This window comes from Thunnus albacares, chromosome 19 (assembly GCF_914725855.1).
Source record: "Thunnus albacares chromosome 19, fThuAlb1.1, whole genome shotgun sequence".
Taxonomy (NCBI): domain Eukaryota; kingdom Metazoa; phylum Chordata; class Actinopteri; order Scombriformes; family Scombridae; genus Thunnus; species Thunnus albacares.
Genome location: NC_058124.1, coordinates 24875738 through 24899944, shown reverse-complemented (window position 1 = coordinate 24899944; position 24207 = coordinate 24875738). Strand labels below are relative to the sequence as shown.

The following is a 24207-nucleotide window of genomic DNA, read 5'->3' as shown; positions in this document are numbered from 1 at the left end:
AAATGCTTTCCTGTAACTTGCATTATAATGGTGGAAATAAAAGATAAAATTGTAAGATAAATTGGTAAAGTGGATAAATTAATACATGAAAAAGTCATTGGTGACTGTTACTAACTAACTATAAACTATATAGTATGCATATATTATAACAATGTATCAAAAATCCATTTAGCCCAATATCTATTTTTGTTTTAACTATAAAGGAGAATCTTTGTTTACTAGACAATTTTAATCAACAATAATAATGATAATTCCAGTGAAGTTTACTGTTGTCATTGCTGTTAGTTATATTTTTGACAATAAAACAAGTTTACTTTTTAACTGCATAATGTCTCCACATTTTAGATGTTGGAACCAGCAAACGTTGCTTAGAATCTGATCTTATTTCAGTCCCAACTGTGTGATTTCAGACGACACCAGAGGCCTGCTACTATGAAGCAGGATTTGGGGTTAGTGAGATAACTTCAGACTTCAGAGGATCAGATCACAACCTGTCAACACTCCGACCACTGACCAATCAGATCACTGGAAACCTACAAGATCCCGTCACGGACAAAAGTCTCGAAGTCTTGAGTTTACAATAAAGTGACAAGTAAAAAGGAGCAATATATATATTTTTATAGGTCAGTAGAAACATTTTATTGTTCCAGGCTTTCTATTTCTACTCTGGTTTTAAAGCAGAACTTCTAACAAACAGAGAGATCGTTTATGACACTAAACACATAATGATGATTTTAGCTGCATTTTAAAGTTCAGAACAACATGAAACAACTGTGTGATGATAACTGCAAATAATAACGAAAGATTGTCTTTTATTAGAAAAATAATCCACACACTGTTAATTGGCTCCCGTTATTATAAATGCAACATTTGGGTCAGATAGACTCATCAGTCATTAACTACTTTCTTTTTTTTTTTTTATGTGACATATTCAGAATGATTTCTTCATCATCCAACTAAATAGCAAAAAATACTAAATTCCTACATGTATTTTAAGCCGTAGCCTACTTTTAATAATTGGAAATTATTGCTAGTGTTTCTACATCTTCTCATTCTGTTGTATGATTACAGGCTTCGTTGAATATGGCACTTTTCTGTCCCTAAATCAGAAGTTTTCCGCAGGTTCTTGGTATCACTGTTTCATCTCATATCATGAAGTACTTCATTTATGGATCTGATGATGTCACTCGTAGTTAACAACCCCGCCTCTTTCACGTGAACGCGCTCGTAGCTGGATACAGGACTCCACTGTATTTTTACATGGACATCTTTAGGCTGTAAAGGTGTGTGTGTGTGTGTGTTGTTGTACAGCAGATACTCTTTCTGCAATATCTATAACGTAACAGAGCAGGTCAGGATCCTTTTTCATATAATAACATTATTACCGCCGGTGAGATCGACTATGCACACGAGGTCATCTAAGGAAACAAAGCAAACAATAATAAAAATGCTAATAGAGTAATAACATGGCTGGTGGACGACAGACAAGCTCATTTGCATTTGGCAATAAAAGAGAGAATGAGAAACAGAAAACATGCACCAGCGGTGACACAACATTAAGATGGAGCTCGGCCTCTGTCTTTGTATTTATTCATGCTTTAATCAGCAGCTGCTGGGCACAAGTAACACTACGACCAGAATTATCCCCATGAATGAATTTTGTTCTGACTCTGATTTAAACCCTCACCGCCCTGATAAACATTTTCCATCTGGTGTCAAATACAGGGGGATGGTTAGCGGACACCAACAGCTAAAATTAATTCTGTCTTCCTGCTGCGGGCCCCCTCTTTTTTTTTTTTGCTTTCTGGGAAGCATCGATGTAATATTCATGTCAGAGATGTTTATTTTCATGACAAGTGAATGAGGAATAAGAATAATCCCTCTCTAACAAAAGCAGCCAATGAGATGGCAGAGGGATTTAGCAAAGCCTCGCACAAGTCACCAGTCGCCTTTTTTTGGGGTTTTTTTTTTTGCCTCAGATCCACATTAACAAGAGCAGGGAAAGATGCTGGATCATACAGGGTTTATTAACAAGCACACCTGGGTCAGAACCTCAGCGTCTATTCACTGAGGAGGTTTTTTCCTGAGCAAACATGCCGTTAATCACAGACACTCATTGTGTAAAACTCACACAGCTGACAGACTAAACTGAACTAATTGAATACTGTAATGCTTTATTTAATCTCAAAAAGCTAATGAACACGCTCAGCAGTGGAGCTGCAGCTCGGACTGAAGCAAATTAATCTTTCACTTTCATCAACTAAAGTAAATCGCTCACAAAGATCCAAGGCGACCGAGGAGGAATCGTCTCATTATCATTTAAAATGTAACATATATCGAATTATTACTCGTATAATCAACACTAATGATGTATTTTTTATGCTCATTAATTTTATTTTTAGTTAAATGTTAATGTATTGAGTGTTAAAGGTGTATTGAGTCAGCTATGACCTCTGTTGGCGACATTATCTCCTATTTGTATGGAAGTTCTTGTACTTTCAGTGTTGCTACGATGCTAATTGAAAAAGTTTCAGTAAAGATATCAGTACCATAAAGTCACCCTTTATCGTGAGGTTGTAAGTTTTAACTAGTGTCTTTATTAATGGTCAATAAATTATTTGTATATCGGTAATAAATCATTAATAAGAACAACTTTAATCCAACAACAGACACTTTGACCTTCTGTAAAAGCTGCAGAGCATCTGGAACACAATGTTTTTATTGATATTTACAGCTGTAGCCTTTGATGGATTGTTGTAATAATCCTTTATTTATGCATCATTAGCATATGTAACTGCAGACAGGTTGGTTTATTAGTAAATTCAGCCTTGAGTGTCTGTATGAGACAAAGCGTCAGTATTTGACAACAAGGATCCATCAAGTCACTACTGAAAACACCAAATAGAGGATGATCTACTTCAGTTTGAAGGTCTACCTCTGTTTGGTGCTTTTCTAAAAATCTAAAATGTGTGTTGAGGGATCAGTTTAGGAGGCAGAGATGCTCCACAGAACGATTTAGAGGCTCTTTTGTGTCCACAGCTGTGAGACCTTTGAATGATGACATGTGATACTTGCTTGTTTCCTGAGAGACGGGTTGTGCTTTCGACATAGTAATAGTAGTAGTAGTAGTAGTAGTAAGGTCTTTTTTATATGTATTCTTTTTGGATGTGTTAATTTTAAAGGTTTTTTTTTTTCATATTTATGTTCTGCCTTACTGGGTCTGTTTTCTGATTTATTATCTAGACAGAATCCGATCTTTTGTTATTTGTCACTGTGCAACCAAGGGCAACCAAACCAGTCATCTATCTATCAATCAAGTCTGTGTATGTACAGTGAATGTTCATTTATATTTAAATCTTGTAACTACATTTAAACAATCCAATAACTACCTAACACCTCTCATATTTATATACTCATTTATGCTGGACTGGTTTCTCTGCACTTTTTTAATTGAATACACTACAAATTTCCTTCAAACTAGATTCTTTTGATTCCTCTTAGAGATTTTAAAGCTTCATTATCTGATGTTTGTTGAATTTGTTGATTGTGGTTGTCTGGCTGTAGTTGTGTTGTTTCTGTACGCTGGTTGTCTGATTATGGTTGATTCTTGTTCTCGGGTCTCAATCTCAATGACACAACCTGATTTAAATATTAAGTAAAAAAAAAAAAAAAAAAAATACTTGTTTGTCAACTGATTTTGAAGGTCAAAGGTCAAACTGTCCAGACAAAGCAAGATAAACACTAGCCAAAGGGATTTTTCACAACCTGGCAACCAAAAGTTATTAATGACTTATTACTAATCGGTAAAGCATTTCTCAACCATTAATTAAGCTATTAATCACAACGTATACATTATTTATAAAGGATGACCTAATAGACAGTAGTACCAAGAGTATTTCTATTATTACGTACCAAAGATACAGCGCAGTGAATCTTAAAAAAAGCAGCAGCTAATCATTCAGTCCTTGGTATTGATCAACGACCCTGCCAACTGCTGCAGATAAATTATCATCATTTTATGCCACGGAGCAGAAAACTGAAGACATTACCCTCTCAATTATTCAGCTAATACTAACCCAACAGGGTTCAGGGTCAGTGTGCTGCTCACATAAATGAATTAATAACTGTGTGTGTGGGAGGTTTCAACCGTGATTTATCATGGTCAAATGTGTGAGGAGACGCAAGTGATGTCATCAATGTCCTTGGACTGTGTGTTGTGTTGTGTTAGAGGTTGCAGGATTTGGATTCACAAACACCCCTCAGTATGTGTGAATGTGAAGCTCTCACGGTCAACTGAGGACAAAAAAAAAAAATCAGACGTCATCATCACTGACTCTATAAAGTAATAGCGGAGCTCCCCCCCCCCCCCAGAAGCCTTGTTGCTCACGGCCCTCCTCTCCTGAATCGAAGTGAGACGCGGCGGCATTGTCCGAGTCGAAACTCCAAAATCTATTCATCCACGATAACACTGACAGCCGCTCGGTGAACTGATATTGTCAGCTTCAACGTTTAACTCTGTGCTCAGATGATTAAATCAGCTCTTTATGCAAGTGGGAGTCATGCCATAAAGCGTTTTCACTGAAGAAGACCTTTTTATGCAATAATAATTCTATCTAACCGACCATTTTCTATACATACTGTATTCATCCTTTTCAAGGGGTCACAGAGTGCTGGAGCCAATCCCAGCATGCTTTGGGCTAGAGGCATAGATATATTACAGTCATAGCAGGAACTTTAACTGTGTATTTGACAAAAATGTTGAATTTTATCCTAACCCTAACCCTAACCCTACCCTAACCCCACCCTAACCCTACCTTAACCCCACCCTAACCCTAACCCCACCCTAACCCTACCTTAACCCCACCCTAACCCTAACCCTAACCCTACCCTAACCCTACCCTAACCCTAACCCTAACCCTACCTTAACCCTAACCCTAACCCTACCCTAACCCCAACCCTACCCTAACCCTACCCTAACCCCACCCTAACCCTACCTTAACCCCACCCTAACCCTACCTTAACCCTAACCCTACCTTAACCCTAACCTTACCCCTAACCCTACCCTAACCCCACCCTAACCCTACCCCTACCTTAACCCTAACCCTACCTTAACCCTAACCTTACCCCTAACCCTACCCTAACCCCACCCTAACCCTACCCCTACCTTAACCCTACCCCTACCTTAACCCTAACCTTACCCCTAACCCTACCCTAACCCCACCCTAACCCTACCCCTACCTTAACCCTAACCCTACCCTAACCCCACCCTAACCCTACCCCGAACTTTAGCTGTGTATTTGACAAAAATGTTGAATGTTATCCTAACCCTAACCCTACTCCTAACCCCACCTTAACCCCACCCTAACCCTAACCCCACCTTAACCCCACCCTAACCCTAATCCTACCCTAACCCTACCTTAACCCCACCCTACCCCTAATCCTACCCTAACCCTACCTTAACCTTAACCCTACCTTAACCCCACCCTAACCCTAACCCCACCTTGACCCCACCCTAACCCTAACCCTAACCTAACCCTACCTTAACCCTAACCCAGGAACTTTAGCTGTGTATTTGACAAAAATGTTGAATTTTATCCCAAATTAAGAATCTTAGAAGCTGTGAAGAGTGAATTCTGGGGTTTATGGAAGTCTTTCATTTCATATTTCTTTCTCTTACATCATTATTAGTTCGTTGGCCCCCTTCAGTTAAAGAGTAAAAGTTTATCAGTGGCTCAATGTGCACAAAATAATACATAATTGAAACCAGTTGTAAGGTTTTGTATCACATTGCATACAAGATAAGCAATTCTTTTAAAGTTTCGTGCTGTGGGATCATCTTGCTGGGAGAGCCGCTAATCTTTAAAGAATTTCATTAGGTTTTTTTTTTTTTAGTTGTATGATGTAAAAATGCTGTTTCACATTGAAAATATTCAAGTCCTGGTAAAAACAGATGGAAAAACATTTTCCACAAGAATTTGAATAGAAACAGGAGCTTTCTTTGTGGTTTCATCTATCAGTAACTCATTTGATGCCATGTGTGTTTCCTGGACTGAAAAAAAAAAACAACTGCTAATGGCGCTAAATTAAGTCTTGACATCAGCTGCAGCTAAATCTCAGTCAGATCTGTTTGTTGTTTTCCATCCTTGTAATAATACTTGTGTGAGTTTGGAAGGCGTGTATCCTCCGAGGAGATCTGATAGGAGCACTCAGTATCGATCTGACTTTTAGTGGAACCACAAACAGGCTGATGTTTCAGGCTAATGTACCTTTTTGCTGAGCCCGAAGCTGCTGGGATGTTCTTCTTCTTCACTTTAGTGGACAGAGTTTAATGTGTTAATGTGAGTCCAGCGTGATGAGCTCATAGCTTTGCTTCCTGTGTTGGTTCATCTACTAGAAGTATATTGTTTGTATTATGTGTCTAAATATGCTAAAGTACATTAAAGTATATTAATGAATGTAGGGCTGCTAACAATTGCTAACATATACGACTAAGAGAAGCAGCAAATCCCTTTAAAAGTGACTGAGGCAATTAATCAATTATCAATATAGTAGATCAACTAATCATTGCAGCTCTAAATGAATGTTCATATGTCTGTAATGGTTAGCAGTGAGTCTGATGATTTAATAATGATCTTGCACAAAACTAATTGAATCTGATATATCAAACACACCATTATAATTAATAACAGATTAGTTAAGTATCACTAATGACATTAGTTATTATAAGTCCTTGTGCATGTAAAGTTATCAAGAACCCAGAGAGAATTATCAAATAGAAATGTGAAGAAGTAGAGGAGGGTCCTTCAGTTCCCAGATCAGATTCTTATCATGAGCTGAAGACTTTCTATTAACATCAGCTCCCACACAGAGGATATAAAGAGTTTAAATGATGCTGCACAGTTGTCTTCATTTCTTATTTGTTAACACTTTACCTATTTAGCATTTATAAACAGTTAATAAATGTTTATAACACATTATAATGTAGTTGTAAGCAGATATGTGTTTATCAATGTATTTGTTAACAACTACAACTCCTCCCATAACTGGAGACTGCTGTTTAAACAGATAATAAATGACAATATAGTAAAACATAGTTGTAATAACATAAAATATGTCTTCATAAAGAAGATATAACTGCTGACAAATACTCTACACACTTAAAATGTCCTTATATCTGCTCATAACTACATTATAGTGTCATAAACCATTTATTAAATGTTTACATACTGCTTATGAATGTTAAATTGGTAAATTAATAAAGTGTTACCTGCTATTTTAATAATAGGGAAAGTTTGTAATCATCTGAATCTGGATTTACAGTACTGTAAAAGCCCAAAAGTCATAGTTTTAATTGAAAGAGACACATGGAGGATACTGAGATGTTCATAAAGCTGAATTTTCTGCAGACTTCTCCTTCATTCGTCCTCCTCTCTCTGGTTAATGTTGAAGAACCAAAACTAAAAGGGAATAATGTGACAGTTTTTCATTTGTTTCTCACCAATAAAACCCAAACTGCTGCTGTGAAAGTGGCCAAACTCCAAATCTGTCATCTTCAGTTCAGATTTCTAAGTTTGTCACGTCCAGTTTGTACAAAGCAAAGACTAGATTAAAAACTTGTAGCTCCCGTACAATTGCTCTACTTGTATCTCTGAGTCTGTTGTATGACTCAGAGATGTATGATGATGATGATGATGATGATGATGTTTCCATTTCTGGTCAGAAGGTTTGAATTCTGAGTCTGTGCTATTCAATTAACTCTTGCACATTCAGTCTGTATTTCTTATCAAATCTTTTTTTAATAGCCTGTTTCTAAGTCTGGGTGTATAATATTTATTTTATTTGTCAGTCTTTATAGTGTTTGTTGCTCTTGGTCCAGAGCCCCACTGTTTTCTGAGTCTGAATCATCTCTCTGAGCTCCTGTTTATTATATTCTGTCAAATCCCTCTCCACCCGCTGGCCTCTCCCTCTCTGCAGGTCTATAAATTACACAGAGGAGACATGTTTGTGAAAGTAAACAACTCGAAGGCTGCCACGGGATCGGCGCTCAACGGGAGCAGCGGCGCTTGATCAAAAAAAACGAATTCCGCTAGTGATGCCGAAGCCACCGAATATCACATGTGCGATATTTTCTGTTGTTGGCAGGAGCGTAGAGAGGAGGCAGAGAGCCAGGAAGCAACAGGATTTATGAGAAATGTGACCAGGACTCACTTGTAAACCGTAATTAACTTATAATGTAATATGGTGATGTCAACAAATGCACCTTTTATAAAGTAATAAAACTACTGGTGCATGTTGGCCTTCCTGACATCGCCCTAAAAGTATAAATGACAACACTGAAGAAAAAGAAAAGCAGTAGCCAGTGATGGAAAAAAAACAATAAGATGGATGTCTCTGTTTTTGTCTCTCTCTCTCTCTCTTTCTCCCTCTTTCTGCTGCTCTCTCTATCTCTCTCTCTCTCTCCCCGGGGTCCACAGCTGAAAAGTGATACATGGCTCAGTAATGGTCTGAACCCTGGGGAGAGCGGCTCTGTGGCCTTGGTAAGAGACTATCAACACACACACACACAACCAGTCACGCACAGCTAGTCACGGGCGTGTTGGCATACACACACACACACACAGGTTTGACTAATATGAGCTTTTGAAGGCTGACGCTAATATATCTTCAACCCTTTGTTTTTTCATTTTCTTGCCAGATATTGAGACATATTCAGTAGTTCTCGCTTGAAAAGACTCTGAAACAGCACCATCGAACAGTAAAACGTTTGATTGAAACTGACACTAGTGCATTTATTTTGGTATTAGCAGCTCTTTAAGGCAGGAGCTATGTAAGACTGCTTTTGATTAAAGGATTAACTCACCAAACTCACAATTGAATACTTTATAGAGACAGTGCAGTCAGAAAATATTAATAAAGTGACACATTTTTCATTGTGTTTCTCTGTACTGCAGCACATTTGATTTAATATAAAACAATGAGGGTAAAGTGGCGACTTTCAGCTTTAATTTGACGGTGAGAGAGCTGAAGTGAAACCGGGACTTCTGTTCAAGTAAAAGGAAAACTTCATTTTAAAGCCTCTGGAAATGTGACTTGAAATCATAAAAATGCATATATGATATCGAAGTTGAGTGTCTCATTAAGCATCCACAAAATTCTGAATGAAAATAAACATTCATAACTATTAGAAAACTTAGCTCAAAAACAGCTCATTTGGCTGCTCAAACCATTTCTCAGGACTCACGTTTGATTGACAGCTCACTTTAAGCTCAAGTACCGTTTTATTTTCCATTTATTCACTAAAACGTTTTGCTGATATGGAATAAACTACCAAATCTATCAAATGGACCCTACTTGGTTGAAAGCTTGAACAATCCATTAACTAACAAACTGGGTTAGACCACCTGAAACTGTGTTTTTATTTAACTATACCTCCTGGAGTATGGCGCTAATCGTTTTAGCATCTTCCATTCACTTACATGAAACGGTTAGCATTAGCTTATTATCAACTATCTCAGTGGTCTACTAGTTATCTTGACTAATCGGCTAACTAGCAGACTAGACTAGACTAGTTTTTATTGAACTATACCTTCCAGACTACGAAGCTAAGTGTTTTAGCATGTTTCATTCACTTACATGAAACGGTTAGCATTAGCATTGCTATGCTACACTTTTGAGCTACTTATCCACTCCGTGATTAATACAGATTTGGATGGTGTACCCAAGTCTGCTAGTTCGCTTAACACAGTAACTTTCAAACCATATCAGGCTAATTTGAATGAAATTAAATCAAAATTAATTTGACTCCCACTGACATTTGTAGTAACGCAAATAACTAAAAGTCCAGCCTTAAAAGAGAGCCTTTCTCAACTGTATGTTGTGTTGTTCACTCCATATGTTTAGAATAGGACGGTAATTGTTTTAAAAGGGATCCCATATTGTTGTTTATTCAGTATGTCTGTTCCCATAAGCCTTAAACTATCGTCATATCTGTACAAGAGATGTGAGCCTACTGGCAAGGCGAGTGGAGGTGAAAAGTTCAGACATGTCTGTAACATGTCAGCAGAAATTACATCTAAAGAGTTGGAGAGTTGACTTCAAATGAGAGCATTTGTGAATATTATGTACACGGATGAAGTTACAATGAGGTAAATACCTGCGCTGCATACCAGTAAATATTAATGGGAACTTTTTGAGTTGAAAGAGCATAATTATATGCATGTTGTGAATAGGCCAGTAAATGTGCAAAGATAACATTTATGTCAATAAGAGACAGTTCCCAAGGGAAGTCGTAGGCGGATGATCAGTAATGTCACATTTTAATTTTCTGTGTGTAATGAGTGAAGGCCGCTAGGCCATGCGTATTGTGAAAAATGCGGAAGATGCCAAATACGATTGATACATGTTAGAGAAGTCTGAGACACCGTTGTTTTCTGAGATGAGTCATGTCTGGATTATTACCAAAGTGTTGAGATCAAGCAAGGTAGGGTTCAGCAAATAAGCTCCACATTAGGAGGGGTTATGAGAGATATATAATCTAATTTATCCCAGGATCAAGGCCTTGGTTTGCTTTGTATTGCTCTTTATGCAGAGTAAACCTACTCACGTTGAAGTCTACCAGCTTCCAGTGTATTTCTTTGAGTCTTTCTCTTATGAGTTTTGAGTTTAATACTAAGTTGTGGGTGACCTGAAGATTTATTGTCCCATCTGAAGATTTCCCACAACAACTGAACTGAACTGGAGCTGATTTGACCAAGAATATAGGAAGTAAACTCCAGGAACACGTTTCATTTTATTTTATCAGAAGGACCAATGAAAGAAATGCTGAAGGTTGGTGGAACCGACTCTCTATATCCAATGAACAGTTTAGGAACTTTCGCCCTTTTTTAATGTATAGCACCCATCTTTCAGCTGCATCCAACTGTTCACTATCTATATTAATGTATAGCTGCATATCGTGCAGAGGAAGCTGAGCCTTTCCCTGCTCACATCGGGTGAGAGACGGGAGACGCAGCCTGGACAAGTTGCTATCACAGGCCTGACACATTCAGACAGACAACCATTCACACCTCCGCCAATTTAGAGTCGGTGATTAAGCCGGACTTTTGCCTGCGAAAGGAAACCAGAGCGCCCGCTGAGACGAGAACATGCGAACTCCAAAAAAGACGCCAGCTGTCTGGAGGATTGAAATCCAGGATCTTCTAGCTGTGAGGCAGCAAAACGAACCAATTAACATAAAATTAAAGTCTTCAAATGTAATATTTCTCTTTTTTTAAGATGATTTCTTTGGGAATTCTTGCCTTTATTGGAGAGTGATAGTACAGAGACAGACAGGAAGTAAGGAGGGGAATGAAAGGGGTGCAATGAGCAACAAATTAACAGTGCGATTATACGCTGTGGTGTGCTCCTTAACCACTTAGCCACCAGGACGCACCATCATATTTAATATTTCAGTGACTGTCTGAAGTCTACGGCTCACAGACGTCCCTGGTGATGCCCTGCCAGACCTTTTTCATCGAGAACTTTTAACTTTCAATCTAGTTTTCATCACTAAAACGAATAATCAGTCGGATTGAGGTCAAGTAACTAACTCGGCCAATTAAAAAACATCCCACCATTTGTCCGCAATGTCGTAGAAATGAGGGACTATGTATAAGAAGGGTCTGCGTGTCCGACACTGCTGATGTAACACTGATGTAAACAGCATCAAATTAAAGCTGAAAGGCAAGCATTTTAACCTTGTAGTTATTAATTCAGCTCAATATGCTGGAGTACAAAAAAAATATGTCACTGTTAACCGCAGACACACCCAAATGCTCAAACACACACACACACACACACTCACACAGAAAAAAAAAAACACTCTTCAAACATTGTGAATCTGTCTTTCAAAGTTTAGATCTTGAGCGACCTTTCTTGAAGCCGAGGCCCGGCCGTCTTAACAGTAAGAGGCAGTTCTGGGTGAGTAACGGCGCTTCTTTTCTCACCTCTAAAAGATTCGAGGAGACAAGAAACGACACCCTCACGCACGTCTGTCTGCGGACCGTTCACATGTTAAGAGGAGAGCCGAGGACACTGGCAGCACCTGTGTCTTTTGTATTCTGTCACAGTGACTTTCAGTGAAATGGGAAAATAGATTGAGGTGTGAAGAAACAGTGTAGGCATTTTAAAAAAAAAAAGAAAAAGAAAAGATAATAGCATTTTACCTGATCCCCATCTTTCCGTACCGGCACCGCATCGGCTGCTGGAGAGTCAAAGAGAAAGAAGACAGAGAGGGAGAGATGAATTTAAGATAATTTTGATTATCACAAGTGCTTCAGTAGCTACTGGTATCAAACCATGAGGAGGAAAAAAAAAAAAAATCCAATCCAGAATACACAACTGCTTTGTCTCCATCCATGATAAGAGAGGGCAAGTGAGGGAAGGAGAAACATGAAGATGGAAAGAGGAGAAGATAACAGTATGTCAAGCTGATTCAGCCTTCAGCATGCTCGCTGAGGGAAAATGACAACGCTGTCCAGTATCTCTCTCTCTCTCTCTCTCTCTCTCTCTCTCTCTCTCTCTCTCTCCCACTAACACACACACACACACACACACGCCATGCTAAAATTAGATTAATTATCCACGCCAAGCTTTGGCACACAGAGGGCACAACCAGTTTGAGTCATGAAAGCCGGAGATGATTCTAAAATATTTGAGGGCGATTAAAAGGCGACACCATTCTGCTAGTTAATATCATAAGTATAATAGTGTGCGTCTTTATTAAATTACTGCGAATAAAAAAAGGAAACAGGCTGTTCTCAGTGTTTCTGGTCAAGCAGCAGAAAACTCTGATTTAACCTTCTGCTTACACAACACCGATGACCTTGAGTTTGACCTTAACGGTAAGCACTTAACAGCACTGTGGGAGAAAAAACAAGCAGCCCCCTCATTTATTTGAATGTTGTTGATGCAGAAGGGGTGCCAAAGTTGAATTTGACTCATCATTTAGCAAAACACAATGCAATGTCATCATGTTAGCCATCAAAATACATGCAAACACACAATCCTGCTAACATGAATGCCATATTTCTGCTGTTCATTGCAATAAAAGAAAAAATGGCTACAAAGGAAGGGGATCCCTCTTACAGTAAGGACAGACATGTGATATGATGAGCTTGTCCTCCCAAAGGAAACAAAACATAATAGGTCATAATGTCAGTCGCCAAAAACAGCCTATAGTTACGTTTGACAGACGCCATCTAGCAGCTGTAGTAATTATGACCCGCAGATGTGGTGCAGTTCAGATGACGTCGATATAATGTGACTGATTTCCATATTCTGAGGTGGCGGGTTGGGGTGGATGGTTGGATCCTGACTTGTAAAAAGTAGATTTAAGCTGTGTCTCATGTCATATGCTTCTGTTAGTACACTTTCATGTAGTACACTGTGTACTTACTGGAGTAGTGCATGAACTTTGACAGGGTAGTGTCGTCTAAAATCAAACACGGCCGTTGTGCACTTACCGGAAATGACGATCGCCAATTAGCATTAGCTAGCGTTAGCATTCACGTTATCGTTCGCACTACCAAATCATTACAGACTGTTAAATTAACCCAAAAAACATACTGATGGCTTATATCCGACAACAGTACAGTGGTGCTTAGTGCTAAAAAGTCACCGTAGTTACAACGTAGCCAAGATGGCGACCATTGAGGGCGAGAAGTGTCCATAGTTCCACACTCAACGTTTTGACCGTTTTGAGTGCATTTTTCCATACTTCTCAGTGTGAACACACTTATTCACTCAAAATGTGAAGTGTAAGTACAGAAGTGAAGCGATTTGAGACGCAGCATCAGTAGTTTGCTGCAGGAGACCACTGTTCACTTCTTGTTTCCAACCGTGAGTCGGGATAGTTTTTTTAAAAACCGTAACTACAGTTGTCTTGGTGTTTACTGTTGCCATGACGGTGAAGGTTGACTAACTTTAAAAAGTAGCTTTAACCCACACCACGTTTCAAGTGATCATTTTAACCCAAACCATGATCTTTTCTTAATCCTAACCAAGTGGTTTTTGTGCCTAAACCTAACTAGACCTTAACCACAGCGTTGTCACGGTAATAACATCACTATTTTTTTATTAACAGTTATTTGTAAGGGTTTTGGAAAACACAGACAAATGATGTTGTCTTGACGATTACTGCTGATAAAGGCGCCTGATTAGAAAACGTCGTTTTTATGGTCTTTTAATTTGGAGGACTTGTTGGATCTGATGCAATAAACTGAAGAAATACATTAACTCAAAGGATGAAGCTGGCAATTTACTATATGTCTCTCATTGTCAGCTAATCTCATGCAGAGCTAAACTAACAGTTAGAATTAGATTAGAAAGAAAAACATGATCACTGTTATTATTCTTTGGAGCCATTTTTAAACAAACTAACGTGACTAAACTCTTCATAATGAAGGAACATGTCACCCAGTGCAGCGATGTGACTCACTGACGTGTTTTTAATAGGTTTTTTTTTTTACAACAACAGAGCTCTACAGCACAGAGGAATAAGATACATCAGGCTTTAGATAAACACACACACAATACTTGTTAGGTTCAGTGTTGGTTTGACTCCAAACATGAGATTTGCTGACAATAAGAAAAATATCTAATCACCAGATATATCCTTTAAGAGTTGTTATTTCTGTCAGCGAGTTTACAACGTTGATCTTTGTTGAACGTTGTTGCCGTTTTTGTGGTTATTTTCCTTTCGCTACTTTTCATGGATTTAACGATTTTTCTGGCTTTGACGAGAGAAGATGGCCACGTCATCCTTAACCCACAAGAACCCGGACCCATCTCTCCTTAAAGGAAAATTATGGGGAATATAAGGAACACATTTCTGAATTTATTTTTTTTTTAAATTCTTGATGTCTTATTAAAGCATCAGAATTGTTAAATGGGTTGAAACTTACCTTTAGTAACAAAAAACACCATGGGTTCTTATGGGTTAATTCCACCAACACACTTCTGATTCTAGAGAAACAACCATCAATGAGCACAACAACTTAAACATGTTGAGTGACAGTGGTCCACTTCCCATGAGCAAGAAAACAGATTTGTTCACTATATAACTGAACATTAGATACCAAATAACACAGTAGAGCTAATGTTGCCACATTCACATCTTTTATGGATTTATGGCAGATAATAAACCACATATGTTGAGGTTTTCCAAACGTCCCATCACCTACTAAAAAATTCAATAATATCTTTCCACAAAGCTCAAGAGATGTTTGAAAATTCATGGACATATAATTAGTAATTAGTTCACTTGAATCATGAAATTGCAGCAGCAGGAACTGAAGCTACATGTTGTTAGCAGCTGTGTGTTAATGCAGATGTGCCATCAAATTACTAAACTAACTCCCTTAAATGAATATTGTCGCTTGTCTGTAGAGCTTTCATACAGTTTTGATGTTATGTTGGATGTTGTTTTAGCTGCTGGAGCAGACATGCTGCTGTGTAACAGTGAAAGATGTCATGGAGACAATAAATGGGAAACCAAACCAAAATACAGATGTGGTTTGATTTTGGACTGAGATAATGTGGACGTGTTTTTGGGGTTTTAGTTTTTTGAACACAAGGCTGTGTTATCTCTGAAAACCCTTCAACGTATTTTACAGGGTGATGGATGTTTTCTGTTTTGTTACTTTGTGTGAACAAACACTTTGAAGACGTTGCTTTGCTTTTCAGCAGCTTAAAAATGACTGAGCAGCTCTTCTATTATAGATGGTGCAGATAGATGGATAACTCTACACAGTCTGGAGAAAACGACACCGGGATTAGTGCAGTGTGTGTGTGTGTGTGTTAGCAGTGGAGAGATAATGAGTCGGCATCAGTGGTGGCTCAGACAGTAGAGGGTTTACATTTTAAGTGTAAGGTCACTGGTTTGATTCCCAGACTGGAAAATGTATGAAGACAAAGACGTAGAAACAGTCTCTTCTCTTCTCTTCTCTTTGACAGCAACCACAGAGCTGTCAAAGCTGCGTAAATGATTTAAAAAAAACCAATTATTCACAGTCTGCTTTACCTCAATAACTAAAGAATCAACAAAAATAAATTATAAGAATAAATTAGACAAAAAGATTTCAGTATGATCCTGGTTATGATCACTAAGGAGTGTTTTTATGTGTTTGTACATGTAAAATTTTAAAAAATGTAAAAATTCTGGTTGTAGGAACCCAAATAAGTCCTGGATTTGAGAGACCTGAATATGCTAGCTTGTTTATTAAAATTAAAAAAACAAAAACAAATAAGTAACACTGTGGTTTCTAATTACTTTCAGGAATTTATATGATGTTACATGTTGATGGTACACCAAAAACTCAGCTGTGGACCAGTTGAATATTTACTGGTATTACTTTCTGTCTTTCTTTCTTTCTTCTACTTTCTACAACTTTGTTTATTTTTGATTATTTTGCTTTTCCCGCATTTGAAAACCACTCAACTAAATGATACTGCTGCGCGCTGCATTTCTGTTTTTTGTAACAGATACTCGTAATCAAAATTGTACAATCAAAGTGAAAGTTTACGCCAGTAGTGTGAAGGAAAGGTTGAGTGTAGATATCGTTTGTCATGCAAATCTTCTATCACCATTAGTTCAGTAAGACGACACCAAATCCATTAGACGGCGTTAAAGGACGTGTCCACAGTTTTTCAAGTCTTTTAAGGAGCCCAAATGAACATTTAATTAGGTTTTTCTTACTGTAATTGTTCCTCTTGTTCATACTGACCATTAGAAGATCCTTCATAATGACAATGGGACAAAAACCACTGTATTTCAAAGTTTATCTGAAGCTAAAATCAAGTAGATATGTAGTCTTTTTAGTGCCAAAGTCCCTCTTTTTGTTACTATACTTCCACCTGCAGCTCAACAGGGAAACACTGTCCACTGCTGAAGCCTCATATAAGCTTCACATCAACTTTTTGGCCCCCATCACTTACATTGAAGGGGATCTTTTAACAGATTTGAATTGTGAACACGTCCTTTAAACTGGCAGCCATTAGTCAAAGTGGGTCCATTCTCAGCTGTTTTTGATAATTTAGTATGTACAGTGATGTTGCAGACGTCAGACAGTGGAAGACCCGTCTGCACCCGTGTCACTAGTGAGACACTCTGAGAACTTTTTGAAATCCTGTATCCGAGGATATGAATAATTCTTTTGTGACATGCCTCCCACTCTGTCTCTGTGAGCTGTCTTCCTGCTATGATTCAGAAGGCAAACAGCAGACTGTGGAGGGTTGTCAGCTGACGTGCTCCACCTGGTCATCTCGGGCCCTGAAGGTAATAAAAACTGGCCCATTAGCTCGTTTTCTGCCTCGTTTCCAGCTGGCATCCACCAACTTCCATCCACTGCCATGGTGTTTATCTCACACATCCCTGCATTTAGAGCCTCAAGTAATGACTATTTTTTTATTATTAATTCATCTTTTGTTTATTTTTTCCACCCATCTATTAATTAATTAGTCTATAAAATGTCAGAAAATAGTGAAAAATTTCACAAATGCCCATAACATAATATAATATTCACAAAAGCAGAGAATTATCTCATTTGGCAATGACTAACAATTAGCAAAATTGTTGTCAATTTAATTTTCTAGTGTCTCATCACTGCGCTGCTGATTCTGCTCACTCCTGCACTCCATAATTTCATGAAGTTAAATCTGAAAAAAAAAAATGATTTGTTTAATTAAATCTCCTTTGTGAACCAACATATCGTCACAATCTCTCAGCCGGTCGGTGACATCGTGTCACCAGATCCTGAATACAAACAGAAACAGGACATGACTCATAGCGTGCATGTAAACATACTCCTCATGGACGTTCTCCACAGATACACGCCGATCATAAAGAGTGTTTTCTTCCGTCGCTGCATTAAGACGAGTGGAAAATGAAATCTCTGTCCAGTATAAGACTCAGAGCCAGTGCTAAAATTAGATTAATTATCCACGCCCTGCCTTGGCACAGGGGGGGCACGGCCTGTATGACTCAGCGAAGCCTGGGATGTTGACGGATATTAGATTTAAGTGGCGATGAAAGGAGAGCCCTCCCCTTGTTAACACAAATTATAACGTACATCTCTAATATCTTGTGGTAAGAAGTGAGATTAAAAAAAAAAAACACACACTACTGCTTCTTCTTCTGCTTCTTTCCAGGACCCTAAAAAAAAATACTTAAAGTCAAGTGATTATTAAAATCAAGACGGACTTCAGCTACAAATAAGTGAAGATAAGGGTGCTTATGTAGAAAATTGCTTAAGTTGTTGAATATCGCTCTTACAGATTGTTTTACGCGGGAATCATCTTCATCAGATCTCCACACTCTCATCAGCGGAAGCTTTATAAAAAAAATCCTCCTTTAGCCCGTCACCTCTCTTTCATCTCCTCTTTGATGAAAGGCTGATTGAAGTGGATTTAACAGCTGGAATCAATAAAGCAGCCCGGACTCACTTATCAGTCTACTTCGCACTAAGAGCCGATATTTCTTATGTACTGTATTCTCAACATATGGCCCAACATCCACATCGACGCCTGTCTGCATCGATTTTGTGCTCCTCGCCAGGTCCCGCCCCCGCTGAAGGGAGCGCTGCCAATCCGCAGCGTCTAAAAATACCTCAGCCTTCATACTCCCTTCAATGAAGACTTAAGCTTTCCATCCAAATCAATATCAATAAAAAACCCTGCTGGGCAAAAAAAAGGGATGGGGGGCGGGGGGGTAAAAGATACAGTCGGAGATGTTGTTCTTCATCTCGAGGGACGAGAGATGACAGCTCGGTAGCAAAGTCACTCCTACGATCGATCCACACACAGGTTTTTAAAAAAAAATCTACTGTTGAGCAGCAATGAGAGTTGATTTCAGATATCTATATGTCCATTTGGAAAGGAAAAATACTCCTAACAAACACTTCTTCTCTAAAATACTGATAATGTGAGTGTGTTTACAAGCTCATGAGTATCCTGGTTATGATCAGGTTTATGGAGTATCCCAGTTTTCTGTTGCATATGTTAACATCATATCCAGGTTTCTGATCATTCTCTGCCATGTTTACAGGTGTATCATTGACTCGAGTTACATAGTAGTTAGTAAAACATGAAATATGATGGTAAAATAGTGTATCGATGATCATAAATTGTATTGTCACTCTTGGTTTCTGTTGCCAGTAATCAGATTAAGAAGCTAAATCCAGCAGCAGAGCAATAAATGCAGCAGAGTTCAGTCAGCCAGAAATGTCTTCTCAACTGTTTGCCACAGAAATAAGTGGCTGAGATGTTTTGGAATAAAGACACGTCTGAAACATAGATACTGTCATGATCACGTAAACAGGAAACATGGAAACGCCGAAAGTCTTCCGTATGATCAAAACTGGAATAATACTCAAAACCGGGATGTTAAAGTGTATGTAAACAACAGTCAGGTGTCCATATGAACAGTGAAAGAGGTTTTCCTCGCTGTAATCATTCCTCCTATTCATACTGGCTGTTCAAAGATCCTTCAAATGTGCTTTCAATGGAAGTGATGGAGGCCAAAATCCACACAGTCATTTAAAAGTTGATGTGAAGCTTATATGCAGCATCAAATTCCCTCTTTGTATTTCCTTACGTAGTAACAAAAAGAGGAACCTCAGCTCTAAAAAGACTAATTTTGTTATTAGAATAACTGAATATAACGCAACCTGCAATATTAACACCTTTAAAGTCATTATTTTAAGATGTAACTCTGCATTTCTGGGCCCCTTCGTTGTTGCCGAGTGGTGTATTTTCCTTCCTCTTAATAACTGTGGATAACTGACTAAACGTCCGTAGCATCATGACACATTATAATTTTCCAGCTCCTCTCCAGATAGCGGTGAGACGACGCTGCCCTGACAGATTTTCATTTTCATTTCAGCTCTATTTCACCAGGCCGGTCCACTCACTCATGATATATTTCTTGAGAGAGCCCTCCTGGGTAAAACTACAAAGGGGTTTGATATCAGAGAATTTTTTTTAAAAGCAGCAACAGTAAGCTACAGGTTTTTGATTTGAGTCCCCGAGAGCGTCTTTCTAGAGCCACCAGTTAGCAAACAATCACAGAGAGATGAAGAGAGAACAAACCAGACCAGAGTTCAGTGTTTTTAATTGTCTCTATTGGCCTTTCAGATATTATTATCTCTATTTATACATATATTACTCTCAACACATGTTAAACCCAGCAACTACTCATATCCAAACATCAGTACCTTCCACAGTGACCCGTATGACCTCTACCCAACTGACTCGTGGGGGTTTTCTGACCTGCTGACTCCATATTTAAATTTAGATAACATTAATTAAGGATTGCAGACAACATAAGACTGACCAGCAACATGGACAAAGGAAGGAAAAACTTTTAATTTTGTGCACATAAGAGTGAAATTAGCGCTACAGTGATTTGCTGAAGCATTGACAGGAAGTTAAATCTTTACAAGGTGTAGAGAAATGAAGATCATTATTACAGTTTCTAGGTTTTCTCTTTTGTAAATCCCTCGACTTCAAGGCTAGAAACAGAATCATGTAAAGTGTTGGAGAAATTCAGTTTTTGCTTAATCATAAAATGATTGTAAGCTAGCATGCAACTTGGTCGTTAGCAATCAGTGAGAAGTGGTGGATCCTGCAAGATTTGTTTGCTTGCTCTTTACTGTTTTGTTGTTTTTTTTTGCAGCAGGATAAAGTTATGCTATTTCTGCCTTTGCTATTTCACATAAATATATTTAATCTGAATAAACTACAGCGGTTTTATTATTCATCTCTAAAAGCCGCAACACGCTTCAGCTGCTTCAAAGAGGTTTTTATAAAAATGCATTCTGGGTAACATAGAAGTAGAGACAGAACAAAAATACATCACAACAAATAATTACTGCTGTAGTCAAATCACAGACTGATGAAGGAATTTCATTAATATTTCATGTAAAGTTTTACGTCCAAGCCAGATATTAAATAAACTAGTTTTAAAGGTCCAATAAATACATTTCCATCTCATCAAAGGTCCAGTAAAGGTGCATTACAAGATGATATTTCAGTACAAAAACTGCAGAACTCTACATGAACAGCATTACTGTACCGCATATTAAGTATGTATAATATAAACAGATTTTAGACTTATGCCTGAACACCTGAGATGACCTACACCCACACATTTAAACACGTACATACCAAGACATCCAATAATATCAGACTCATTTTCCTTCACACATTCTGCAGACTTGACCCTGTGCTTTTGGTGAAGGTCAACAATTCATCCAGAGAAGTGAGAACAGCTGACTTATTCAAATTTGTTAGACATACACTCACTCTTCCTCTCTCTCTCTGTGTGTGTGTGTTAATGAAAGGCATGCAGTCTTAGTTATGACTCTGCTCTCTGTGAGTACATTTGAGATCCAACCCAGGGGATCCTGAAGGCCATTTACTCCACACAACACACATACATGCACACACACACACACACCAGAGACCTCTGGAGTTGATGGAGCTCGCTGCCGGAGCCACGGGGGAGGAAGGAGAGGGTGGGAGAGTCACAGAAGGAAGCCGAGGCTCTCAAAATACCAGAGAGAGGAAAATATTGAAGAGGGAATTGAGGGGAGGAACATAACGGAGATTGATCGAAGCTCAAAACTGCAGGACAAAAGGGTGAGGAGAGAACAGCAAGGGCTGCTGGGAAAATAGGATAAAGTAAAAAAAAAAAAGCTGAAAAGATAAGAAAAGGAGGAATAGGAGGAGTGGAAGGAAAGGCAGAGATGTGAATGAAAATGTCAGTAAAATTGGATTCAATTCAACTTTATTTATTTGTCGGAGGGAAACTGTATGCAGCAGCTCAACCACCAAGATCAACAGATATACACAGTTTATAATAAGAATAAATAATATTCATCACAAAGCTTAAGACTATATGTTTAAAAAAAAAACATATGTGGAATTGTTAGTAAAAAAATGAATAAATAGAGATAATGTCGTTATTGAGCGTTATTGCAAACACTCGTGACCCCAGTGACGTGTAACAGTTTATCCATGACTGTACAATTAATGGAAACACTCAAATGTGAATAAATAAACTCTGGTTAGATCACTGACTAGCTTACTAATATTGCTTAGCAACCGCAGGCAGCCGGGAACTACTTTCTTATAAATGATTCTTGTACTGTAATTGTTATTTAATAAAACAGTTTTTATTCAATTGTTTCTATATTGTAATATTAGGTAAACATTTTATAAAAGCAATATTCCTCTCCTGGTGGTGGTATATTGTGCTATATTATATACATTAACTGTGATATAATCACAATATACCACAGTTAATAATAACTATCTATTTTCAATATACAGTAAGTGTAATTTCTGTCAGCTACATCTAGGTTACTCTATTTGTCACCAAAACAAGTGACTTTTTAAAAAATTATTCATATAGCTCATCTTAAAAACATGTTGAGTGAAATGTACAATTATTTCCTTAAATACTACAATCAGTTTGATAGCGCAGTGACTTTAAGGTAACATCTTCATTATCGACATCCCTTAATTAGTTTCAGGTTGCATTATTATTTTGCACGTTTAGAAGAAAAAGAAAAACATAAGGCAAGAGGAGCTTGTATGAAAATAGTTTATAAAAATGCCCAAAGCAGCATCCTGTAAAAAAAAAAAACAACAGCTGTGTGAATTAACAAATGTCTCAAAAATCTGTGCTCTTTGTTGCACTACACTTCCCACATCCCACTTATGTTTGGATGCATCAAAAAGAAAGAAAATAATCAGCAGACTCTGCAGCTTTATAACCTGTTTTAGCTCATTATTTCTGCCGTCACTAACCAGCTCTACTTCATCAACAGATGAAGTTTGCTCAGTAGTTTTGGAATTGTAGTTTTACATTTTTCTCTGAGGACGACTTCAAGGATGACCTTAGAGCTGATCTCCTCATGGTGAGACTTTGTCAACTGCTGTTTTCCAAGGTCAAGAACAAACTTTAAACCTCAATTTTTAAGCCAGTGTGGACAAAGAGTCGTTAAGAATGTTGTATAATCCATCAGGACAGCTTGTGGGATGGTAGGAATAGCTTTGGAAACTGCAACGGCATTGTTTACAATAATTTCTATAACCTTCAAAACCACTTAATGCCGTGATTGGCAGCTGTGTGGAGGTGAGAAAAGAACCAGGGTTTGAACTTCTCTCTCAAGCTCTCTGTTGTCATTCTTTACACAACTATTTCTGTCACTTTTCATGCAAACAACCGAGTGCAACACTGTGAATGTCTTCCAGGAGAGACTGTCTGAAACTGTGCTATGCATTTAAACAATATCACATCTTCCCCTTCTCCGTGACGGTTGCCTTTTCGCTCCGCCTTGAAATGTAGCCCTTTGGAACAACTACAAACTAGGGATGCACGATATTATCAGCATGTCATCGGTATCGGCTGATAAAAGCTCTAAAGTGAAATATCGGCATCGGCGAATTCTGCCAATTAGGAGAAGCCGATATGTTGCCTTCTCCTCTGCCGCCTGACTGTGCTTCCCTCGATCGGACTGGGTCACCCTGACGCTGCTTCTTCCCACTTTAACCTGAATAACAAACCGGGGCTCGGTGCCCCGGTTGGATCCACATGGAGAACCGGGGCTTCCCTCCAGACATGCTGCAGCTGACGCTCCGCTAGCCTCTCAGCTAACGTTAGCCCCGGCTCTCCGTGTGGATCCAACCGGAAGTCTGACAGGCAGCTGAGTGAAGTGGAGCCTGCGGAGGAAGTGCCGGGACTGTCGGGGTGAAACAGTCCATCAATTAACTGCTGTTTGGCTGCACAGATAGGAAAAACCTTGGCTGACAGGATGTACCACTCTGTTTGGCAACCAGCGTATTAGGTGCATTACCGCCACCTTCTGCTCCGGAGTGTGGACCAGAGATTAAATCCTACACATTAATCCTGTCTGTCTAATAAACTCAAAGAAAACTCTACTGCTCCACCAATTTGGCAGGTTCATTAAAGTTTTAACGCTGAGCTCCTGAACTCCAGTCTTCCTAAGTTCTTCCTTCATATATTGTCTTTCTTGATCATTCTTAGTACAATCTATGCTTGCATGTGTAATAGTCTCCTCAGCCAGCTGGAAAAAAATATGTGCATATATCAGTATCGGCAATCAGCCACAATGAGTTGGAAATATCAGCATATCGGATATCGGC

At 38.5% G+C, this 24207-nt stretch overlaps 1 protein-coding gene and 1 long non-coding RNA gene across 7 annotated transcripts in view; one reads left to right on the top strand and one right to left on the bottom strand.

The window, feature by feature from the left end:
- Nucleotides 1–24207, bottom strand: part of LOC122969909 — a 66346-nt gene that overhangs the window by 20272 nt on the left and 21867 nt on the right. For 3 of the 5 annotated variants that reach the window (XM_044335943.1, XM_044335945.1, XM_044335946.1), the window contains exon 2: nt 12204–12241. The exons of 1 other annotated variant lie outside the window; for it this stretch is intronic. In XM_044335943.1, the coding sequence (XP_044191878.1) occupies nt 12204–12241 (38 nt within the window). The remainder of the gene's footprint in view (nt 1–12203; nt 12242–24207) is intronic. One more of the 5 variants, XM_044335944.1, reaches the window with a different exon arrangement.
- Nucleotides 1–24207, top strand: part of LOC122969913 — a 58990-nt gene that overhangs the window by 19310 nt on the left and 15473 nt on the right. The window contains exon 3 of one of the 2 annotated variants that reach the window (XR_006399113.1): nt 8475–8537. The exons of the other annotated variant lie outside the window; for it this stretch is intronic. This is a non-coding gene — a long non-coding RNA (uncharacterized LOC122969913). The remainder of the gene's footprint in view (nt 1–8474; nt 8538–24207) is intronic. 2 annotated transcript variants of the gene reach the window in all.